We start from the raw sequence: 21,008 nt of genomic DNA, 5'->3' as shown, positions 1-21,008 counted from the left end.
GTACCTAAAATGTATGCACGTATGACTCTTTGGATAAAAGTGTCTGCTAAATGGCATACATTATTTATATATATTCATTTTATATTTTTGATGTTGTCTCCCACTCCTTCTGTTTTCAGCCACTTACTGTTAGAATATTTAATGTATTGCCACAAATGACTAATGATAATTGTCACGAAAATCATCCTCACATGACACACTATAATTTACGTCCCTTTTACACTGCCATATTTAAATGTCATTTGAATCATATTTTTCCCAACCTAATCATCCACGAGCCTTACGATCTATCTACATATTTCATAAAGAAAATGGCATCTTTTGACATGACTTTTAGGGAATAAAGAGCTGTCATACAAAATGCCATGCATTCTCTCTTCTCTTCTCCTAATGATAATGGCGGCCGTAGTGGACGSTGAACGTCTTTGCAGTAAACGGGAAACAACGTAGAAAAAAAGCCTACTTGACACGACAAAGAGTTCTACCTAGGAATAAGAGTGTGATGGCGCTAGGAGTCGAGTGATCCCGAGACCCTGGTCAGTCATCAGTGCGTGTGTRTCAGCACTGAATCAAAGGGTCTGACTGCCTTCAAAGGATGTGAGGGAAATGCATTTAAAGGCCGGATCTGTAATATTTACAGCCGTTTTTAGAGAATGCGTTTAATCTGTTTTAATATTCACTGAGGTGACAGAAGGTGAAATAGCAACCTTTCTCATCCACCCTGAAGGTCTGAGGCTTTGTCATATCTTGAAGGACAGATGCACTTAGTCTTAGTGTCCCGTCCCACAGTCTCATAATTGAATTGTCATGATAATGATGGCCATGATAACTAGATTGAGTGACTCACAGTTCAATCCAAGCCAGGATGTGATGGCCACAGGTTCCGCTCCACTCTCCCAGTCCTGCGTCACTAGAGTATCAATATGTCTCCTCCCTCTCTCTGACCCCTACCTATCACCTTCTTCTTGCGTCTATTGTCAGGGAGGCACGATGCCCCACGGAGGAAGTCGCACCAGTAGAGCCTGGTGTTCAAGGGTGTTCATACGTGTTTCTCCACCTCTCTTTGTTCCTTTCATTCATTTCACACTCACATCTCTTGAAACAACAAATACATTCTGCTATTTTGTGTCGAAGAAATGTACATTAGCTATAGTCTATTCATTTATAGGGTATGTGCCTTGAGATCAGAGTTTTGCAGCAGATKATGAGATTACAACCAAAAATGCGTATTTTTCTGGTTGCTAAAAAGACGTCAACAAAACGTCCTTTTACATCCTTTTACTTGGTATAACGTCATAAAAGAGGTCATAATAGCATCATTGCAACCAGTTTTGCACGTTGGGATGTGTTCTCTGAGCTCTGACTGAGTACGTTTCTGTCCTTCCTGCCCTGCCCGGATGGAGAGACAGACCCTGATGCAGAACCAGATGAGAGAGAGGCAAATGGCTATGCAGATAGCCTGGTCCAGGGAGTTCCTCAAATACTTCTTCAGCCTGGCCACACTAGGCCTCACCCTCGGGTGGGTTCTCCATAGGGTTAACTAGGCCTCACCATCAGGTGGGTCCTCCACAGAGTTAACTAGGCCTCACTATCGGGTGGGTCCTCCATAGAGTTAACTAGGCCTCACCATCGGGTGGGTCCTCCACAGAGTTAACTAGGCCTCACTATCGGGTGTGTTCTCCACAGAGTTAACTAGGCCTCACCATCGGGTGTGTTCTCCATAGAGTTAACTAGGCCTCACCATCGGGTGTGTTCTCCATAGAGTTAACTGGGCCTCACCATCGGGTGGGTCCTCCACAGAGTTAACTAGGCCTCCCCATCGGGTGGGTTCTCCACAGAGTTAACTCGGCCTCACCATCGGGTGGGTTCTAGGCCTACATCATTTTAGTTCAAATTAAGCCAGGTTTCTTCAATAGGTAGAAGATAGATGATTGATAATGTTTAATACAATTATAACATTGCAAAATGTATGTTTAGTTAATAAAGAGACTAATGAAGATGAGATGGACAAAAAAGATGAGGTAACACTTTGTTTGAACTGTATGTCATACATGCTGTGTCACAATGCTGTCATAAACATGACATAACATGCCATATATCATGACAGGGATATTGTTGATGACAATATGATGACACTGTTGTGCTGCTGTTATGACTTACACTTCAAATTAAATCAAATCAAATTTTATTAGTCACATTCGTTGAAGACAACAGGTACAGTGATTACTTAAAAAGAAAATATGAATAAGAAATAAAAAGTAACACGTAATTAAAGAGCAGCAGTAAAATAACAATAGCGAGACTATATACAGGGGGTACCGGTACAGAGGCAATGTGCGGGGGCACCGTTTAGTTGAGGTAATTGAGGTAATATGTACATGTTGTCACACCCTGATCTGTTCACCTGTCTTTGTGATTGTCTCCTCCCCCCTCCAGGTGTCACCCATCTTCCCCATTATCCCCTGTGTATTTATACCTGTGTTCTCTGTTTGTCCATTGCCAGTTCGTCTTGTTTGTCAAGTCAACCAGCGTTTTTATGTCTCAGCTCCTGTTTTTCCCAGTCTCTCTTTTTCTCTCCCTCCTGGTTTTGACCCTTGCTTGTCCTGACTCTGAGCCCGCCTGCCTGACCACTGCCTACCCTGACCCTGAGCCTGCCTGCCAACCTGTACCTTTGCCCCACCTCTGGATTATTGACCTCTGCCTACCCTGACCCTGAGCCTGCCTGCAGTTCGGTACGGTTGCCCCACCTCTGGTTTACTGACCCCTGCCTGCCTTGACCTGTCTATTGCCTACCCCTGTTGGATTATTAAACCATTGTTCATTCAACGTTGTCTGCATCTGGGTCTTACCTTCATACCTGATACATGTAGGTAGAGTTATTAAAGTGACTATGTATAGATGTTAGCAATAGAGAGTACCAGCGNGGCTTGGGGGTAGAAGCTGTTTAGAAGCCTCTTGGACCTAGACTTGGCGAGAGAACAGTCTATGACTAGGGTGGCTGGAGTCTTTGACAATTTTTAGGGCCTTCCTCTGACACCGCCTGCTATAGAGGTCCTGGATGGCAGGAAGCTTCAGTGTTAACAGATGGTTGGATGTTCTGAAACGTACCTAGGACCACTGCTGTTGCCATTGCTTGACGAGCTGAGTGACTATATTTCCTACCTGTTAGGTGTGAGATGCTCACTGATCTAAAGGGTTAGAGGGTAACTGATTCATGTGAAGTGCAGTGGACCTTTAAAGCCAAACCACTGTTTTATTTACAGCAGTGTGATGTGTGTACGGCAGTTCATTACCTGCTATTCACATACAGGTTGTGATTCATTAGCTTCAGATTCAAAGTGRTTAATAGTCACATGTACATCTTCCTCATAACAAACATATAAATACGTCGCCCTCGCCCATAATGGTATGAGTGATGCTAGCTAGTGTGATTTTAAAATAAATAATATAAATTGTCTTTAAGCAAATCATGATTGTTATAAGTGTTTTGTTATCAACTGTATGTTTGTTTATTCCATGTGTAACTCTGTGTTGTTGTATGTGTCGAACTGCTTTGCTTTATCTTGGCCAGGTCACAGTTGTAACTGAGAACTTGTTCCCAACTAACCTACCTGGTTAAATAAAGGTGAAATAAAAAATTAATATAAAAATCTCTGTCTTTGGATGCCAACACAAGCCTTGGCCATGTTGATAATGTAGGCTAAATGTGTGCCCCAGCCATGCACAAATGTATATATTGGTTTGGTTTCACGCGTTTGAATGTTTGTTTTAGGTGTTAGTTGATCTCTGTGACTGTCTAATGTACCTCTATCCCCACGTGAGCAGTGCTATTAAGAAGAGGAAGCTGGCTTTCTGTCCCCGTCATACCTCTCAGCTTCGTTCTGGCCTATCAGATGGACATGGCCTTTGGAACGCTTATCTACCACATGGGGAGTACATACTTCTCTCTTTACCACGTGTACTGACAGCTGACCTGAAACGTACTGTGTACACTCCGATATTATATTTTCACATTGTCCTTTCCAGCAAGGTTCCAGAAAATATGGCTGGGATGCTAACCAGACCAACGCAGTACAGCTAGGCTCAGCTCAGTGTTGTGGAAATGGTATTAGTCCCCTCTATTTTAGCTCACAATCACTTCTATAATGGTGATGTCACCAAAGGATTTGAACAAATGGGAATTCAAATCTCCCAATTTCAAGACTAAAACCACCTCAAGCAGAAAGAGTTTGATTTTCATTCTGACAACCAAAACCTTGCTCGGCATACCAGTCCTCAAACGTCATTGAATGGATACATTTAACAGAGTGGCTGCGTTTCTCAATTCCCTGGAAGTCGGTTCCCGATTGCAAAAAATTCTAAACTTCTTCGCATTTTCGCGATTCTATAGTTTACCCAGTGCAGTCTCTGCTCTATTCGCTCGGCTGCCCAGAGAACAGGGTACTGAATGGCGCTTGTTTAATAAAGTTAGATCAAAGCTGAATCAATGTCTGCAAGATCACAATACTAACGATAGTATTCTACATAACTGAACCGAACATAATAGCATAGTACAACGTAACTATAAAACGAAAAACACCACCCTAATTTCTTATGACATTTTTTGGGGATGATTGTGCGAATGGTCGCATGTTTCTCTCATGCGGCCAGAACACAACAGGCGGCACGGGACTCTAGGCAAAATATGTGCTTTGAATGAAACAAAACACAGGTATGATACAGTTTGTCAACACCATCTGCTCTAAAAGTCACACAGTGTACATAATGCAAAACAACACTGTACTTAACTCGAGATCTAAATGCATATTCACATGTAACTGATTGAGATTAAATGGTTGGCAACTTGAAGAATTGTCATTCACGATTGACAYTGAGAAATGTGAAGGGAGGGTGAGCACAAAAATGTGTGCGTAAAGTAGAGGTAAAGAAACATCGTGTAGAACGTGATAGAGATGTTTTGCTCTGGGGAAATGGCTTCCAGGGGAGCGGTTACCGTCGGGAAATGCAGCCTCAGCCTAAATTGAACGTGAGAAAACAATATTATTGTAGTCAGTTGCTACAGTATGGCAGCTGTAATTTCAACATTACTCGGGCCAGACCACCACATATTCATTTTAATATCAGTATCCTCGTTGAAAGCAAAATACACATTTTCCTTATCTTTTTCTTTGCTTGCTTGTTTTCTTTGCTCTCTGATTGATGTCACTTTCTGTCTGTGTGTGTCCCCAGATGAGGCAGAGAGCATCATGGTCTCAGAGCACGATTGATTGGACCTTCCAAGTGGTGTGCCCGTCTTCGTGAGCATTGAGAAGGCAAGAAGAGCTCCCTGAGCTCCCTCTTTGAGAAATGACACAGACACTGTCCTTCCATGGGTGGGTGTTGTTCAGGGTTGTTCACACCTCTGTTCTCCACCCCTGGAAGTCAGTGAGTGACGCTCCTCTGTCCCCAAGATCAATGTTCATCAAGTCTTCGCCTCAGTTATGTTGCGTGTAGAATCAGTGTCAGTCGTGCCGTTTATGATGAGGGAGGACAATAKTTTTTTCTTCATGAGCATGGCCTTATTTCTATTACAGCATATTGTATGACTGTCATTTATATTCCATTCACCTAATTCTATGTACAGTAACATTGATAGGTTTAGGCTACAACATGATACTCTAATTTTCTCTATACCCATCATAAGGTTGCTACAACCTAGCCTATGAATGAAAGTTTACAACMTATGTGCACACGGGTCGAGAGAAAAATTTGACGTGACAGACAGTAACACATGGACAGACAGTGACACATTCAATACCGCCCTGCTCACTCTTGCCTGCATCTAGCTGATCTAGGGTGTAATCATTATTCCAACAGTTGTAAACGAGAGTTTCTATTGGACAAATTCAGGTATGTTTATCCCTGTTTCGCTACGTTTGCTCCCGTTRAAGAAAAGTTTTTCATATACAGCCCTAATCACTCGTAAACTCAGTTCACTTTCATAGCAGCCACGTTGTTTCCCTCCTCACATCTATGCGCTCTCCTCCTCTCACCTTTTCCCTTCGTTTGTGGACTTCAATGCACAACACATCAGCTGTATGTAGCCAGGCGTATGTGACCTTTCCAAGCCAAACCATATCATAACTGCTACACAGCCTACATCTTTGTCACCATATTAGTTGAAGTAACGTCATAGTCAACATAGATACTAGAACTAATGCGTTAGTAAGCCCGCTACAATCATGCAGTAACATTAAAGTGTATAGTCAGTAAGCAGTTTAGCAGTTACATCGGCAGGCCCCGGTGGCAATACATTTGTAAAACCGAAAGCTTACCTTGACTTGGAAGAGTTACAGTGTTGTGTTGGATAGTCATAGCCAGATAGCTAACATAGCATCCCTCTGTTTGAGCAGGGTGTTTGAGTATGCTTAACTAGCTAGCTACATTTGTTAGCTAACTAAGTCAAACTGAAAGTGAAATAAAATGACAAATTATCTCGCTCTCTTACTTCTCCTTCATTTTTGAAGAAATCAATTTGTTAAAAACTGTTCAACTATTGTCTTTCTCACTATTTCAGTCAAATACTCAACACATTTTATYCACAGCAGTGCTAGATAGCTGTAGATTATGCTTTCAGAACTAGTTTCATTCTCTGATCCTTTGATTGGGTGGACAACACGTCAGTTCATGCTGCAAGAGCTCTGATAGGTTGGAGGACGTCCTCCGGAAGTTGTCATAATTACTGTGTAAGTCTATGGAAGGGGGTGAGCCTCCTAGGTTTTGTACTGAAGTCAATGTTCCCAGAGGAGAACGAAAGCTAGCTGTCCTCCGGCTACACCATGGTGCTACCCTACAGAGTGCTGTTGAGGCTACTGTAGACTTTCATGGCAAAACAGTTTTAATCAATTATTTGGTGACGTGAATTTATATTTAAACAATTTAATTTAACCTTTATTTAACTAGGCAAGTCAATTAAGAACAAATTCTTATTTACAATGACGGCCTACCAAAAGGCAAAAGGTCTCCTGTGGGGATGGGGGCTGGGATTAAAATAAAATAATATAGGACAAAACACACATCACAACAAGAGAGACACCACAACACTACATAAACAGAGACCTAAGACAACCTATTCATGGAACATTTGTTTTTCAATACTGATGTCACATTGTGTGACGATATGTACATCATATTACTGCTGATGATACTTTTCCTAACTTGAATAAAAGACGATGGTCTGATATTTCTCTTGACAAAGTTTATTTTTTCAAATAGAGAAAAAAATCGGATCCATCCATTTCCACAGAAATTATTAATGTTCTGCTGTCATAGTACCATCTCCACACACACACACACACACACACACACACACACACACACACACACACACACACACACACACACACACACACACACACACACACACACACACACACACACACACACACACACACACACACGGTCAGTTATTAGCCTGTCATCATTTACAACACAGGTTGTTTATTGTAGATTAAGATTTGATTGGAGCCAGTCTCAGGTGTTTAGCTTTGAGCTGTTTCTCTAGAACCACACCAAACCCAAACACAGATATTTCACTGTAATTCTGCCATATGAAAAATTATACTCGGAATACTGAAAAACTAAAAATATGAGGTCATTAATTATTACGCATCTAAGTGTGTGCGTGTGTGAGAGAGAATGCACACGTGCGTGGGTGTGTGCAATGTACGCGCTTGCATGGTATGTGTGCGCGTGTGTAAGCGAGCATGTTGGGGAGGAAGGGGAGTTGGCATCAGGTTGATGTGTATGGAGAGTAGGGTATCATGACTCGCACACAAGATAGTGAGGGGTAGAGACTATAAGAAGCAGCAAATGGTAGCGAGAGAGAGAGAGTCACTTCATGATATCCTACTGACGTCTACATTGACAGAAAACGTTGACTGATAGAGTAGCAACGGCATCTAAAGAAACTCTTCACACTTGCACTTGAACCGCACGCTAGGGCGACTTCAGTTTCTCTACAACGAAACCAGCTCTACTTCTTTAACTGAAAATGCCTCTAAAGCTTACTACTGTTATCCTTGTGTGTGTTGGTAGTTTGTTCTTGTGTGCGAGCGCTCAAAGCCTATCACGAGACTACGGGGTGAAACTGTGCGGCAGAGAGTTTATAAGAGCCGTTATCTTCACGTGCGGCGGGTCCCGTTGGAAACGATCCTTAGATGAAGACTTGGGTACGTCTGCTAAAACATAATTTACGATCTTCTAAATGCAAACACTCGTCGGTCATATTGAACTGGTAAAACTGACTTTTATTCGCAGCTGCTGTATAATCTTGTTACTTTCATGCGTTTTTTGAAAGCAGACTTTAAAAAAACTTTAACATGAGCTACATTATTAATTTCCATTGTGTTAAAGTTAAAACAGTAGCTATATTCTTAAATCAAAGTTGTTTCCTAACGTTTCGAAAGTCCCATTTTTGGAAGTCGTATTTTGCCCGAGAACGCCGAAGAAACATAATCTGCTTGATAATGCCACTTCAGCACCACAGACAGCTCCTTGATTGGAAAATGAGCGTACACTACTTTCGCCTCAAAGAATATGTTACCCTGATTACTGAGAAGTAGCCTAATTGAAATGCAATCATAGGTTAATTGTTGTCACTTAGGCTAATTTGTACTTTCCTATTCAACGGCTGTTCAGAGCTCTTTCAATTTATTTAGCCAGGTGGGTCTGCAAGGCACTCAGCATGGTTTCTGAGAGAGATTGCTAGCCATGTAGAAACATTCTAGGACCTCTGATTTTCACTTAAATTAATTGTAAGGGTGTCTTGACACACGGTGGGAAAGTTTAAAAAAAGAACGCAAATCATTTAGTATTTTGGAGGGATTTTCCGGCATTTTATTTATTCACTTTAGAGTTTGTGTACCGGTATTCACATTACAGTCTATGCAGTGGAGATCTTAATCCCCCCCAAAATGTATCAAAATAAAACAGGTGTCAACACTAACTGTACCACTCCCTCTGCTCTGACTCCTTCCAGATCCCTTCCAGCCCAGTTCCTACAGTGATGTCACGGAGGGCAGCAGAATCAACTGGCCTCACGGACATGGTCAAGACCAGGCAGCAGACCACCCTCTCCAGCTATCTTCATCCTCCCTGGCAGACCTCCTCTCACTCTTGGGCGGAGTGGGAGACCATAGGGGGTCAATGGTTGATGTCAACTCCAGCGAGGGTCTTCAGAACCAGGCTTCAGTGCTGGGAGGAGTGGCCAAGAACCCGAGCGTCAACTGGCCACGCCGCGACAGACAAAAGAGGAACTTTTCCCTGGGCTTAGCTGGCATGTGCTGTAACCAGGGTTGCACTAAGAATGACATTGGGCGTCTGTGCTGAGTGAGACTGGGGCAGAACAGAGGTGGTGGAGGTGGACACTGGCTGAGGGAGCTCCCCCTGTACAGAACGGAGAACGTTGATCAAATTCTCCTTTCTGTACAGGGTGAGGAGAGCTCCACCTTCTCTCTGTGTTGCTGGACTGGGTGTGAGAGAGAGCAGTTTTAAGTTTTCATTTCAGTGTTCCAAGACAATCACAAGGTTTGGGTTGTTGATGGGGGAACTTTAAAATGGCTTTGTATACTTTTCTGTATAATGTGAAAGGAAAATAGTTTACATTTCATTTGAATTATTGCTCAAATTTTGTCTCATCATTAAATTAATGACTTTGCTACTGAAGCAAGAGCATCATTGTACTTCCCTGAGAAATAAAATAGTTTGAATGACATGTATCTCCCCTAACAACCCACCACAAATACCCCATTACAATACTGAGAAAATATGTTGTGTATGTTAAACTAATCAAATATCAATATAAAGTATCTTTTGGAAGTCACATCTTGTCCATGTCAAAATGTCTCATCCACTCAATGGAAAAGCTCAAAAAAAGTGCTAGTTATATAATGCTATTGCACGGAAAGATATTTATTATTCTAATAAAAATGAATGATTTCATATGTGCATTCTACCAGAGTTAAAACCACTAATCCATCAGTCATAATCATGGTTACTGCAATGACGACAACGCTTCTACAGAACATCGGTTACACTTACCACCACTACCAAGGTGTACCTGGGACAGACCTCAAAGCTGGTCAACTCATGATTCAACCCCATTAGTCTCAAAGCGATCATGATACACCATTGCCTGTATTTTACCTGTAATTGACAAGCGCAGTCAAGGCATTGAGGAGACATGTCTCTCTCAGGAGGAGCTGCGAGCATCTTCACTGTGTTTCTCTCAGGAGGAGCTGSGAGCATCTTGATATTTGAGAGCCGACTGTACAGTGTGGACGGAGACGTTATAACAGAGACGAGCCACTGATCAATCTAATATGTTTAATGTGAGGCAAGACAGGATGACTACAACCAAATAACATTGCAGATCAACTTTAATAGTGGCTCTCTTATAAATAAAAAACATGAAGGTTACCCAAAGCAACAAAAGCCATTTCTGACCAGTTCTGCAATAACATTGACTGCTTTGATATAAAATAGCTGACAGTTTACAATCAATTTAGCCTACGGATTATTATTCATATTCAACAACAGCAGATTTACATTCAACACGCAAACACCGGGAAATACTGGCTTGTATATATAAAAAAACACGTTTTTTTTAAAGACACTTCCCACTTCTTCGTGATCATGTTATGATTTTATGAAAAAACCAACATGTTCACACAAAACACTGACCTTGACATGACAGCATCATGTATGACTGTCAGCACAGCTACCGTAACATTCAATAAAAAGTAGACAGAAACAAACAAGCAGACAGATTAAACCAGGGTTCCCCAACTGGCGGCCCGTGGGCCAAATTTGGACCATGGGGGGTTTTATTTGGCTCCCCAAGTTCTGAGCAAAAAAATAAAATAAAATTGGGGTGTGTGGAGTTTATTGTTGGACATGAAAGACAGTACAAAAATATCAGGAAATCAGCTACAAGTGAGTCTTATGTAAGAAATCTGTTCCCAAGTATTCCCATGCATAATACAGACACAATGTGATCGTATACAAATTTATGAAATGTTTGAAATGATTATGTTGTAGACAAACATCTGTTTGTGCTTCTTACGGTCAATTTTCTGTTCACAAATTATTTGTAATTATGTTCCAACCCTCTGACCATCCGCTCAAGAAAAAAACCATATCGTCCCGCTTCTGGATCTAGTTGATGATCGCTGGATTAAACTCCATTATTACAATAGAGTAGTGGGACTTGCAACGCCAGGGTCGTGGGTTCAATTCCCACGGGGGGACCAGAGACCAGGATGAATATGTATGAACTTTCCAATTTGTAAGTCGCTCTGGATAAGAGCGTCTGCTAAATGACTTAAATGTAAATGTAACAAAGCCTGTTAGCCCACGTTGCTGCTTTACAGTTACAGATCATAGAGTCACTCTGACAGAATTAAAGACAGATTACATTGCATCTCTATGGACAGGTCACAGGGGGGCACTATGTGTTTTGTCACACACCAGATAGGTGTAGTGAAATGTTCTGTTTTACAGGGTCAACCACAGTAGTACAACACCCCTGGAGTAAATTAAGTACTTTGCTCATGGACAGATTTTTCACCTTGTCGGCTTGGATATTCGAACCAGAGACCGTTTACTCTAACCGCTAGGCTACCTGCATACTTACTTAAATGTCCATGAACTGAAATTCCACCTCGTCTCTGCACTTCTCGTCTGTTGATGCTTTCACCTACACCATTTAGTCTGTTGATGCTTTCACCTACACCATTTAGTCTGTTGATGCTTTCACCTACACCATTTAGTCAGTCTCATTCCAAATATTGCTATGTAGCAACACTATAATGAAGATATTATTTTCCAACTGGCAGTGCACAGCATCCTAGACTCGTCAAGTTAGAGAATATTATAAAAAGGGGAAGAGCATAAGTCAACAATTCCTTCTGCATGTTACTTTGCAATAGCCCAAGATTTCAGGGTATGACGATAAGTAGGCGGGAGCTTAGAGAAAAATTAAATAAAGGTTGCACCCTTTGTCAGACATCTCCTTTCATTGTTTTTTTATCACCCTTTTCTCCCACATCTTTGTGTCTCTAAAAGCAGTATTGCTTTATTAGTTCTTCCCTTAGGTGAAAAAGAGAAATGTGGTTTGACATAATCCACTTGAGTTAAGGAAGAAGGCAGTTGAACATCCTTTACTAACTGTACAGTACATCTTCTGTGTTGCTTTCCCTCACGTGCCTTCTGTGTTGCCGTTAACACATCAACAGCTGGGTGTTCTGTGTTGCCTTTAACACATCATCAACAGCTGGGTGTTCTGTGTTGCCGTCAACACATCATCAACAGCTGGTGGTTGTTCTTGTGTTGCTGTAACACAATCAACAGCTGGGTGTTCTGTGTTGCTGTTAACACATCAACAACAGCTGGGTGTTCTGTGTTGCCTTTAACACATCATCAACAGCTGGGTGTTCTGTGCTGGAGAGAGTCTGAGACCCTGACAGAAGTCAAACAGTGAAAACATCTCCAAATGGAGAAATGACGGCAACAAAGTAACAGCATATGGTAATTTCAGAGATCCCCAGAATCCCTGAAAAAGTGGGTAGGTTTGAACACAAAGTAGATCGTTTTTGAGACGTTGTCCCAAAATGCCATTGGTAATGCTCCAGAAGACGGTTGGGTCAGGTGACTTCATTGTCGTCGTCTTTTAGAGTTGAGGCGTCGTCAGGGATGTTTTCATTAGGGCACACCGTAGCAAAACGCTTTGCAACAGAAAAGGAAACCGAGCGTTTCTTATTGGACAAGTCCAGGTAATCCCTTTCAGTCCGTTTGGTGCCTAATGAACACAACCCAGGTGATCGGTGTGGGCTGGGCCAGGTACCCTCCAGCAGAGACCTCCAGGAAGGGTTCCTCAGCCCTCCTTACTGTCCCGGAACATGTCCACGGTCTGGGCTAACTTCTTGAAGGTGGGCCGCAGGGCTGGGTCATTGTTCCAGCACTCGGTCATCATGTGCTGGATCTGAGGGGTACAGAGGGAGGCTCAAGGTCACGTTGCAATCAGAGGGACACTAAATTAGAGACACTCACCTCCTCAGGACATCCCTGGGGAGCAGGCAGTCTGTATCCTCTCTTCAGGAGATCTATGAGGTGATATACTATCATCTGACCCTGCTTGTCACGGCCCATCTTATCCATGAACGCCTGGAGAGGAGGAGGGGGAGGAGAAAGAGGACCAGGATGAGAAATATGGGGGAGGATGATGATGGGGGAGGATGAGGGGCAAGGGGAAGAGGGGAGGAGAGTGAGGGGGAAGGAGAAGGAGGGGGGAGGAGTAGGGAGAGAGTTGGAAGTGGCGGTAAGAGCTGTGTTAATTACAGCATACAGTTTAAGGATGGCAGTTAAACTAATCAAATTTGCAAAGAGAAATGCATTAGTGGAATTATCTATTAACCTTGTACAGAGACCAGAATGGGATAAGAAAGTCTCAATGGACATAATTATGACTAACAAGTGTTATTCAAGCTCTTTCCACAGTAAGCGGCATCAAAGAGAGAAAGGTTGACAGACAGAGGAGGCATCAAAGAGAGAAAGGTTGACAGAGACAGAGGAGGCATCAAAGAGAGAAAGGTTGACAGAGACAGAGGAGGCATCAAAGAGAGAAAGGTTGACTGATACAGAGGAGTCATCAAAGAGAGAAAGGTTGACAGAGACAGAGGAGTCATCAAAGAGAGAAAGGTTGACTGACACAGAGGGGTCATCAAAGAGAGAAAGGTTGAACTGATACAGAGGAGTCATCAAGAGAGAAAGGTTGACAGACACAGAGAGTCATCAAAGAGAGAAAGGTTGACAGAAACAGAGGAGTCATCAAAGAGAGAAAGGTTGACATGACACAGAGGGTCATCAAAGAGAGAAAGGTGACTGACACAGAGAGTCATACAAAGAGAGAAGGTTGGACAGACACAGAGGAGTCATCAAAGAGAGAAGGTTGACAGAGACAGAGGAGTCATCAAAGAGAGAAAGGTTGACAGAACAGAGGAGTCATTCAAAGAGAGAAAGGTTTGACAGACACAAGGGAGTCATCAAAGAGAGAAAGGTTGACAGAACCACAAGAGGAGTCATCAAAGAGAGAAAGGTTGACAGAGGATCAGAGTCAGTCAATCAAAGAGAGAAAGGTTGACAGAGACGAGGAGTCATCAAAAGAGAGAAAGGTTGACAGAGACAGAGGAGTCATCAAAGAGAGAAAGGTTGAGACAGACAGACATCAGAGAGAAGTTGCAGTCAAAGAGAGAAAGGTTTGACAGAAGGACAGAGGCATCAAAGAGAGAAAGGTTGACTGCCACAGAGTCATCATCAAAGCATTACAGATGAAAAGTGAAAGTGTGGAAGAGGAGGAGAAGATACGTACTGCCGGAGGACTGCAGTTCTTGTCACTGAACAGCTCATAGAGGACCACTCCAAAGCTCCACACGTCAGAGCCCACTGAAAACTTACTCTCTGTCAGAGACTCCGGGGCATACCTTCAACACAACAAAGTCAAATAAACACAAACCAAATAAATACATAGAGGATTGTGTCAGAAAAATCCAGATTACTTTAAAATCAGGAAAAAAATATGCCGACTGATTCAAAAGACTAAGAGATGTTGGAGGGAAACAAACGTATGATTCTCCCCTCTGCCTGCTGAGAGATGTTGTGGTATCTTTTCTCACCAGAAGATGGGGCTCTCGCCCGGCTCTCTGACAGTGTAGTAGTCCTTGTCCTGAGGCAGGACCTTGGTAAGGCCAAAGTCTCCTATCTTCACCCTCAGCTCACTCTCTACCAGGATGTTACGCGTGGCCAAGTCGCGGTGGATGTAGCGTTTGGTCGCCAGGTAGTCCATGCCCTACAGAACACACAGGTGGAGATAAGGCTGTTGTTTTACCATGGAAACCTCAAGGATGCTCCACATACCTCAACAATATATCTATATACATACCTCTCAAATAGATATTGATAAAATAGATATTAACTGATGGTTCAATTCCTTGTAAGAGATTTCTTTCCGCCGGTTTCTTTTGACCTCAGTAATGATGAGCAGCAGTGATGACATAACATCAATTATCATCATCATTTGATTGATTGATGGTATAACATACCATCTCCGTACAGCTGTTTTTACAGTATTACAGGAGTAGAGGAGTACAGCATTACAGGAGTACATCATTACAGGAGTAGAGGAGTAGAGGTATTACAGGAGTAGAGGTATTACAGGACTAGAGGAGTACAGGAGTAGAGGAGTACAGGAGTAGAGGTATTACAGGAGTAGAGGTATTACAGGACTAGAGGAGTACAGGAGTAGAGGAGTACAGGAGTAGAGGTATTACAGGAGTAGAGGAGTACAGCATTACAGGAGTACATCATTACAGGAGTAGAGGAGTAGAGGTATTACAGGAGTAGAGGTATTACAGGAGTAGAGGAGTACAGGAGTACAGTATTACAGGAGTAGAGAAGTAGTGTACCTTGCAGATCTGTGAGGCGTAGTGCAGGAGCTTCTTGTAGTCGAAGCGGTCCTTGTTCTTGATGAGGTAGTCCCTCAGACTGCCGTAGGGGAGGTACTCCATGATGAGACGCAGATTCCTCCGGCCTAGGAATAGGGGAGGAAGAGTATCAGACAGAAATCCAACAGAGGGTCAGAGAAGAACCCAACAGAGGGAGGGAGAGAGAGGGTCAGACAGACACAGAACAGAGGGTCAGAGAGGACCCCAACAGAGGGAGGGTCAGACAGACACAGAACAGAGGGCCAGAGAGGACCCCAACAGAGGGAGGATCAGACAGACACAGAACAGAGGGCCAGAGAGGACCCCAACAGAGGGAGGATCAGACAGACACAGAACAGAGGGTCAGAGAGGACCCCAACAGAGGAAGAGGAGATCAGGGTCTTACTCCGTTTTAAATTTTTCTATGGAGAGCTACAGTCTGAACTTGTTCAATAAGAACAGATGTTTGTTTTATCCTGCAAAATGTCTTGTTACAGTGTACGCTAAGTGTCCCTGAAGAGAGGGACCCTCAGCCGTTCCTTATTGAAATGGTCAGCTAATTATCAAGCCCCTGAATAGGTAAATCAGTCCAGGGCTACAATAACATTGTGAAACATCTGGAGGTCCCAGAGGAAAAGGTTTGAAAACCTCTGCGGTTCTAAACACAACCCTGGCCTGTCTTTCACAAAATGGACACGATGCACTGATCTCCTGCCTTGGTGATTCAACCTCTATGGGATCGGTGACCCCCCCCCCCCACGGGACGGTTGAGCTAACGTAGGCTAATGTGATTAGCATGAGGTTGTAACATTTCCCAGGACATAGACATATCTGATATTGGCAGAGAGCTTAAATTCTTGTTAATCTAACTGCATTGTCCAAGTTACAGAAGTTAAAGAATACCATGCTATTGTTTGAGGGGTGTACAATTATGAACTTGAAAATGTATTAATAAACCAATTAGGCACATTTGGGCGGTCTTGAGACAACATTTTGAACAGATATGCAATGGTTCATTGGATCTGTCTAAAACTTTGCACATACACTGCTGTCATCTAAGTGGCCAGAATCCAAATTGCACCTTGGCTGGAATAATACATTATGGCCTTTCTCTTGCATTTCAAAGATGGAACAAGAAACAAACAAGAAAAGCATGTTTTTTGCTTTGTATTATCTTTAACCAGATCTAATGTGTTATATTCTCCTACATTCATTTAACATTTCCACAAACTTCAAAGTGTTTCCTTTCAAATGGTATTGAGAAAATGCATATCCTTGGTTCAGGTCCTGAGCTACAGGCAGTTAGATTTGGGTTTGTAATTTTAGGTGAAAATAGAAAAAAAGGGGCGGATCCTTAAGATGCACTGATTCCCTGCCTTGGTGATTTAAGTTACTGTAGTTATGATGATGGTAAATCTCACCAGCGCTGTAACACACTCCCTTGTACTTGACGATGTTTTCATGCTGAAGAGACTTGAGGATCTCTATCTCCCGTTCAAAGTCTCGGAGGTGTTCTGCTGTGCTGTGCTGCAGCTTCTTGACTGCCACAACCTCCCCCGTGTTATCCTGCAGAGGGTCATACCTACACATCTCCACACTGCCAAAGTTACCCTGAGAGAGAGAGAGAGAGAGAGGGGAGAGAGAGTTAGAGAGGGGAGAGAGAGAGGGGGAGTAAAAAGTGCGGAGGGAGTGAAAAGAGAGAAAAAGAGCGAGAGAGACACAGAGACAGAGACATGGAGACAGAGCGAGAGCGGCAGAGCGAGACACACAGAGCGAGACTCCCATATCTACTGGGTGAAATACCAGTGTGCCATCACAGCAGCAAGATTTGTAACCTGTTGCCACAAGAAAAGGTCAACCAGTGAATAAAAAACACCATTGTAAATACAACCTATATTTATGTTTATTTATTTTCCCTTTTATACTTTAACCATTTGTACATTGTTACAACACTGTATATAGACATAATATGACATTTCTTTATTCTTTTGGAACTTCTGTGAGTGTAATGTTTACTGTTCATTTTTATTGTTTATTTCACTTTTGTWTATWATCTACTTCACTTGCTTTGGCAATGTTAACATGTTTCCCATGCTAATAAAGCCCCTTGAATTGAGACAGAGTGAGTGACTGACAGAATGACAGACCGAGTGAGAGACAGAGACCGAGTGAGAGACAGAGACCGAGTGAGAGACAGAGACCGAGTGAGAGACAGAGAGTGAGTGAGAGACAGAGAGAGAGTGAGAGACAGAGAGAGAGTGAGAGACAGAGAGAGAGTGAGAGACAGAGAGTGAGTGAGAGACAGAGAGTGAGTGACAGAGAGTGAGAGACAGAGAGTGAGAGACAGAGAGGTAGAGAGTGAGTGACAGAGAGTGAGTGAGAGACAGAGAGGTGTGTGTGTTGTCTAACCTTGCCCAGCTGCTTGAGGAAGATGAGATGTCTCTCTTCAAACTGAGCAGGGTTTTGGTTCTCAAAGGCCCCTGGGAACCCAAACCCTCTGGCCCTGTTGGGCACCATGTCACTCTCCACCAGCAACTCATAGTCTGCAGCAGGAGACAGGACACAATCAACACCTTCTGGAAATAAACCAAAACATTCATACATTTTTACCCAAAKGTGTCAGAGAACTATCAACACTGACAGTGACCTCTAGCCTACATTCAGTATATGTTGCAATRCATGCGAGAATGGAACTGACGTTGGCAGTGCCATYGTTTAACACACTGAGCCACTGAAACAGTATCAGTGAAATGACTAGAAGGACATGTTTGTCAGTCTGCAGAGAGCACTAGAAAGAGAGGAGACAACCGACCAGGAGTGAAGAGGCTGTTGAGGTCTCTGATGACAGCTCTGAAGGTGGGTCTGTTGGACGGCTCATAGTCCATACAGCTGTTGATCAGGTTGGCCAGCTCTGTCCACTTCGGAGCAGGCAGCTGGTGGTGGTCCTCATAGAACAGTCGTTTCTACAGAGGACAATAAGACTACATCAACTATAAACACAGGAACTCTAATACGTCACTAACAATAGATTATTATGCTGTGCATGACAGTTGGATAGTGTTTGTTAACAAGACAAAGACAAATAACCTGATGAAGACCATGTCAGAAGACAGTTTTAGTCCCAGTGTCCAGACAAGAGAACAGTACATCAACTATGTCTCTCTAAACATAACATACTGTAACATACCAGTAAACTGAGGCACAAAACCCTCAGGTTGGACATCTTCCACTTAAATTGATTTGATTTCCTGCTTGTAAAAACCACCTTGATACTTGGCTGTAATTTACAGTGGAGCTATACCAACAATGATACAGAAGAGATGGACTCCTGCCCTATAGGCCGTTCTGGCTCGCACAAGGCTTACCATTACTAACTAAATTAAATGGTATTAGAATTATATATCAATATAATTATTAATATATATATATAGCAACATATAATTATTCCATGAATAAAACTGTTAATTGCACCTCCAGCAATCCTTACCTTGGAGGAGTCCAGTGTGCCGAGTGGTCTGTCTCCTCCACTACAGATCTCCCACAGAGTGGTGCCGAAGGCCCACTTATCTGTAGCCAAAGTCAGATGTCTGTCCTCCTCTAAACACTCTGGAGGTACCCAGGGGATACGCTCCACAAGGACTGGAGGGGCAGTGGAGGGCAGGACAATGGGATGGGAACACATAGAGCACACAGACATTACATATACTCCCTTCCTGACTTCCTGAGCTACTGTTGTTGTTTGTTTGTGCGTTGTATGCTTTTAGCTGGTAGTGTACAAAACATTAGGAACAAACCCCTCAAAACACCATGTGTTGCTGCGTAACCAAGCCAAATAGTCTACACATAGTATTGTAAAACAACGTGCAAAAGTTCAGTAAAGTACAATTTCTTAGTACAGTATCTCTTTGTACTAACTAATACAAGGGCTGGTACTCACCATCTTTGGGCAGCACAGTGATGCTGATTCCAGGGTCACTCAGTTTGATGAAGGGGGGGTTCCCAGTCTTCCTGTCCTCCTCTCGGATCAACAGGACATTCTTGGCACATACATTCCCATGCACCAGGTTCTTATCCTCCTGTTATTAAATTGAACATGGCGGACTGATTAGTGGCAGATTGAACACAAAAGTTACACCATTACAGCGAGATATCTGCCACTTAGCAGATGCAGTGGTATTGAATATGTTTTACTGGACAGAGAGGAGAGAGAAAGTGGGAAAGATAGGGGGGGGGGGGTGTGCATCACATAGGCTGCTTTAACACAGGCAGCCCATTCCGATCGATTGCCGGWTTATTGGCGAAAGAGCTGATCTGATTGTCCAAAAGATCAATTGGTGGAAAAAGATCAGAATTGGGCTGCCTGTGTAAACGCAGCCAAAGACAGCGGGTCAGATTTGAACCCATGGAAACGCTGGTATACGAGACATAGGCCGCAACGCTGACCACCAGACCACCCAGGACACATAGCAGACGGCTTCTTTCCAAAACCATTTACTGTTCAGGGAGTGCATCCAGTCAGTGAACCGTGTGGGGCCTTATGAATGGAGTTTCTTCCAGATTATTATGATTAGGGTGTCTTACTAGGTAATTGGTTAATTGATGGATTGGTCTTACCAGGTAATGCATAGCCCAGGCCAGCTGCTTGGCCACCTCTAGCTTCCAGGTGATGTTCACAGAGCTCTTCTTTAGGTATGTATCCAGAGAGCCAAGCTTCCCATACTCCTGCACCATCATGTCTGAAAGGGTTAGAATTCCACAAATCACAGCTGGACCAGTGTAGCACATCAAATAAAGGGATTATAACTGCCATACTGTTTTGATGAGCCACTTCTCTGGTCAATAAGGACTGGTGGGTAAAAGCATCCAATTTCAATCCACATGGATATTCTTATTCATACTGTATCAAATCAATCTTCATTGATCCACTTGAGTGCTGGATCACACACACACACACACACACACACACACACACACACACACACACACACACACACACACACCTTTAAAACCAGGCATGACCATGCATAGCGATATATAGAGCGAAGCCTACTTCATATGCTGAGCCAGTACTTCATACAACAGCTGGCTGCTCCAGTCCTTACATAAGATAGGATTAACCTAGAGCCTCGGCCAGTTCAGCAGGCACAGCTACCGTTACAAAAAGGATTTTATTCCAGACCGATGCTGGCCCTGATGTTACCCAGAAAGCACAAGTCATGTGGTCAGAGTCGTGTTCATTAGGCTACAAACTGAAGAAAACTGCCTGAAACGGGGGAGGGACTACCTGGACTTGTCCAATAAGAAACGTTAATTTCCGTGTTCTGTTGAATGCCCTAATGAACTGCTGTGTTTAATCCACATCCCCCACAGTTGGACTTAACTAGGAATAGGCCCCTATCCCATTGCTAAAAACAGAGACAGACAGAGACAGACAGACAGACAGACAGACAGACAGACAGACAGACAGACAGACAGACAGAGACAGACAGA

At 43.1% G+C, this 21,008-nt stretch overlaps 2 protein-coding genes and 1 pseudogene across 3 annotated transcripts in view; 2 read left to right on the top strand and 1 right to left on the bottom strand.

The window, feature by feature from the left end:
• Positions 1-1,397: 1,397 nt before the first annotated feature.
• Positions 1,398-5,350, top strand: LOC111980059 (plasminogen receptor (KT)-like; annotated as a pseudogene).
• A 2,587-nt stretch (positions 5,351-7,937) lies between these two features.
• LOC111981829 (relaxin-3-like) lies at positions 7,938-9,519 on the top strand. Its single transcript, XM_024013283.2, has 2 exons — positions 7,938-8,210; positions 9,020-9,519. Exons 1-2 carry the CDS (start codon positions 8,033-8,035, stop codon positions 9,367-9,369), a joined length of 528 nt encoding a protein of 175 aa, XP_023869051.1. The 5' UTR covers positions 7,938-8,032; the 3' UTR covers positions 9,370-9,519.
• Positions 9,520-10,351: 832 nt separating this feature from the next.
• The window catches only part of LOC111980849 (tyrosine-protein kinase JAK2), an 80,516-nt gene continuing 69,859 nt past the window's right edge, over positions 10,352-21,008 (bottom strand). Inside the window, exons 14-25 of one of the 2 annotated variants that reach the window (XR_011481817.1) lie at positions 20,133-20,254; positions 19,456-19,594; positions 19,006-19,157; positions 18,331-18,481; positions 17,928-18,061; positions 16,940-17,129; positions 15,501-15,625; positions 14,712-14,884; positions 14,408-14,519; positions 13,090-13,203; positions 11,798-13,021; positions 10,352-11,767 (exon numbers count right to left, since the gene is read on the bottom strand). Coding sequence is in view for 1 of the 2 variants with exons in the window: in XM_024011863.2 (XP_023867631.1) it covers positions 12,914-13,021; positions 13,090-13,203; positions 14,408-14,519; positions 14,712-14,884; positions 15,501-15,625; positions 16,940-17,129; positions 17,928-18,061; positions 18,331-18,481; positions 19,006-19,157; positions 19,456-19,594; positions 20,133-20,254 (1,520 nt within the window). In the remaining variant the exon portion in view is untranslated. Of the gene's footprint in view, positions 13,022-13,089; positions 13,204-14,407; positions 14,520-14,711; positions 14,885-15,500; positions 15,626-16,939; positions 17,130-17,927; positions 18,062-18,330; positions 18,482-19,005; positions 19,158-19,455; positions 19,595-20,132; positions 20,255-21,008 lie in introns of both variants that reach the window. The other variant, XM_024011863.2, reaches the window with a different exon arrangement.

Source organism: Salvelinus sp. IW2-2015, linkage group LG20, assembly GCF_002910315.2.
Source record: "Salvelinus sp. IW2-2015 linkage group LG20, ASM291031v2, whole genome shotgun sequence".
Lineage (NCBI taxonomy): Eukaryota > Metazoa > Chordata > Actinopteri > Salmoniformes > Salmonidae > Salvelinus > Salvelinus sp. IW2-2015.
Note: the sequence above shows the minus strand (reverse complement) of the source record. Positions and strands in the feature narration are given on the sequence as shown.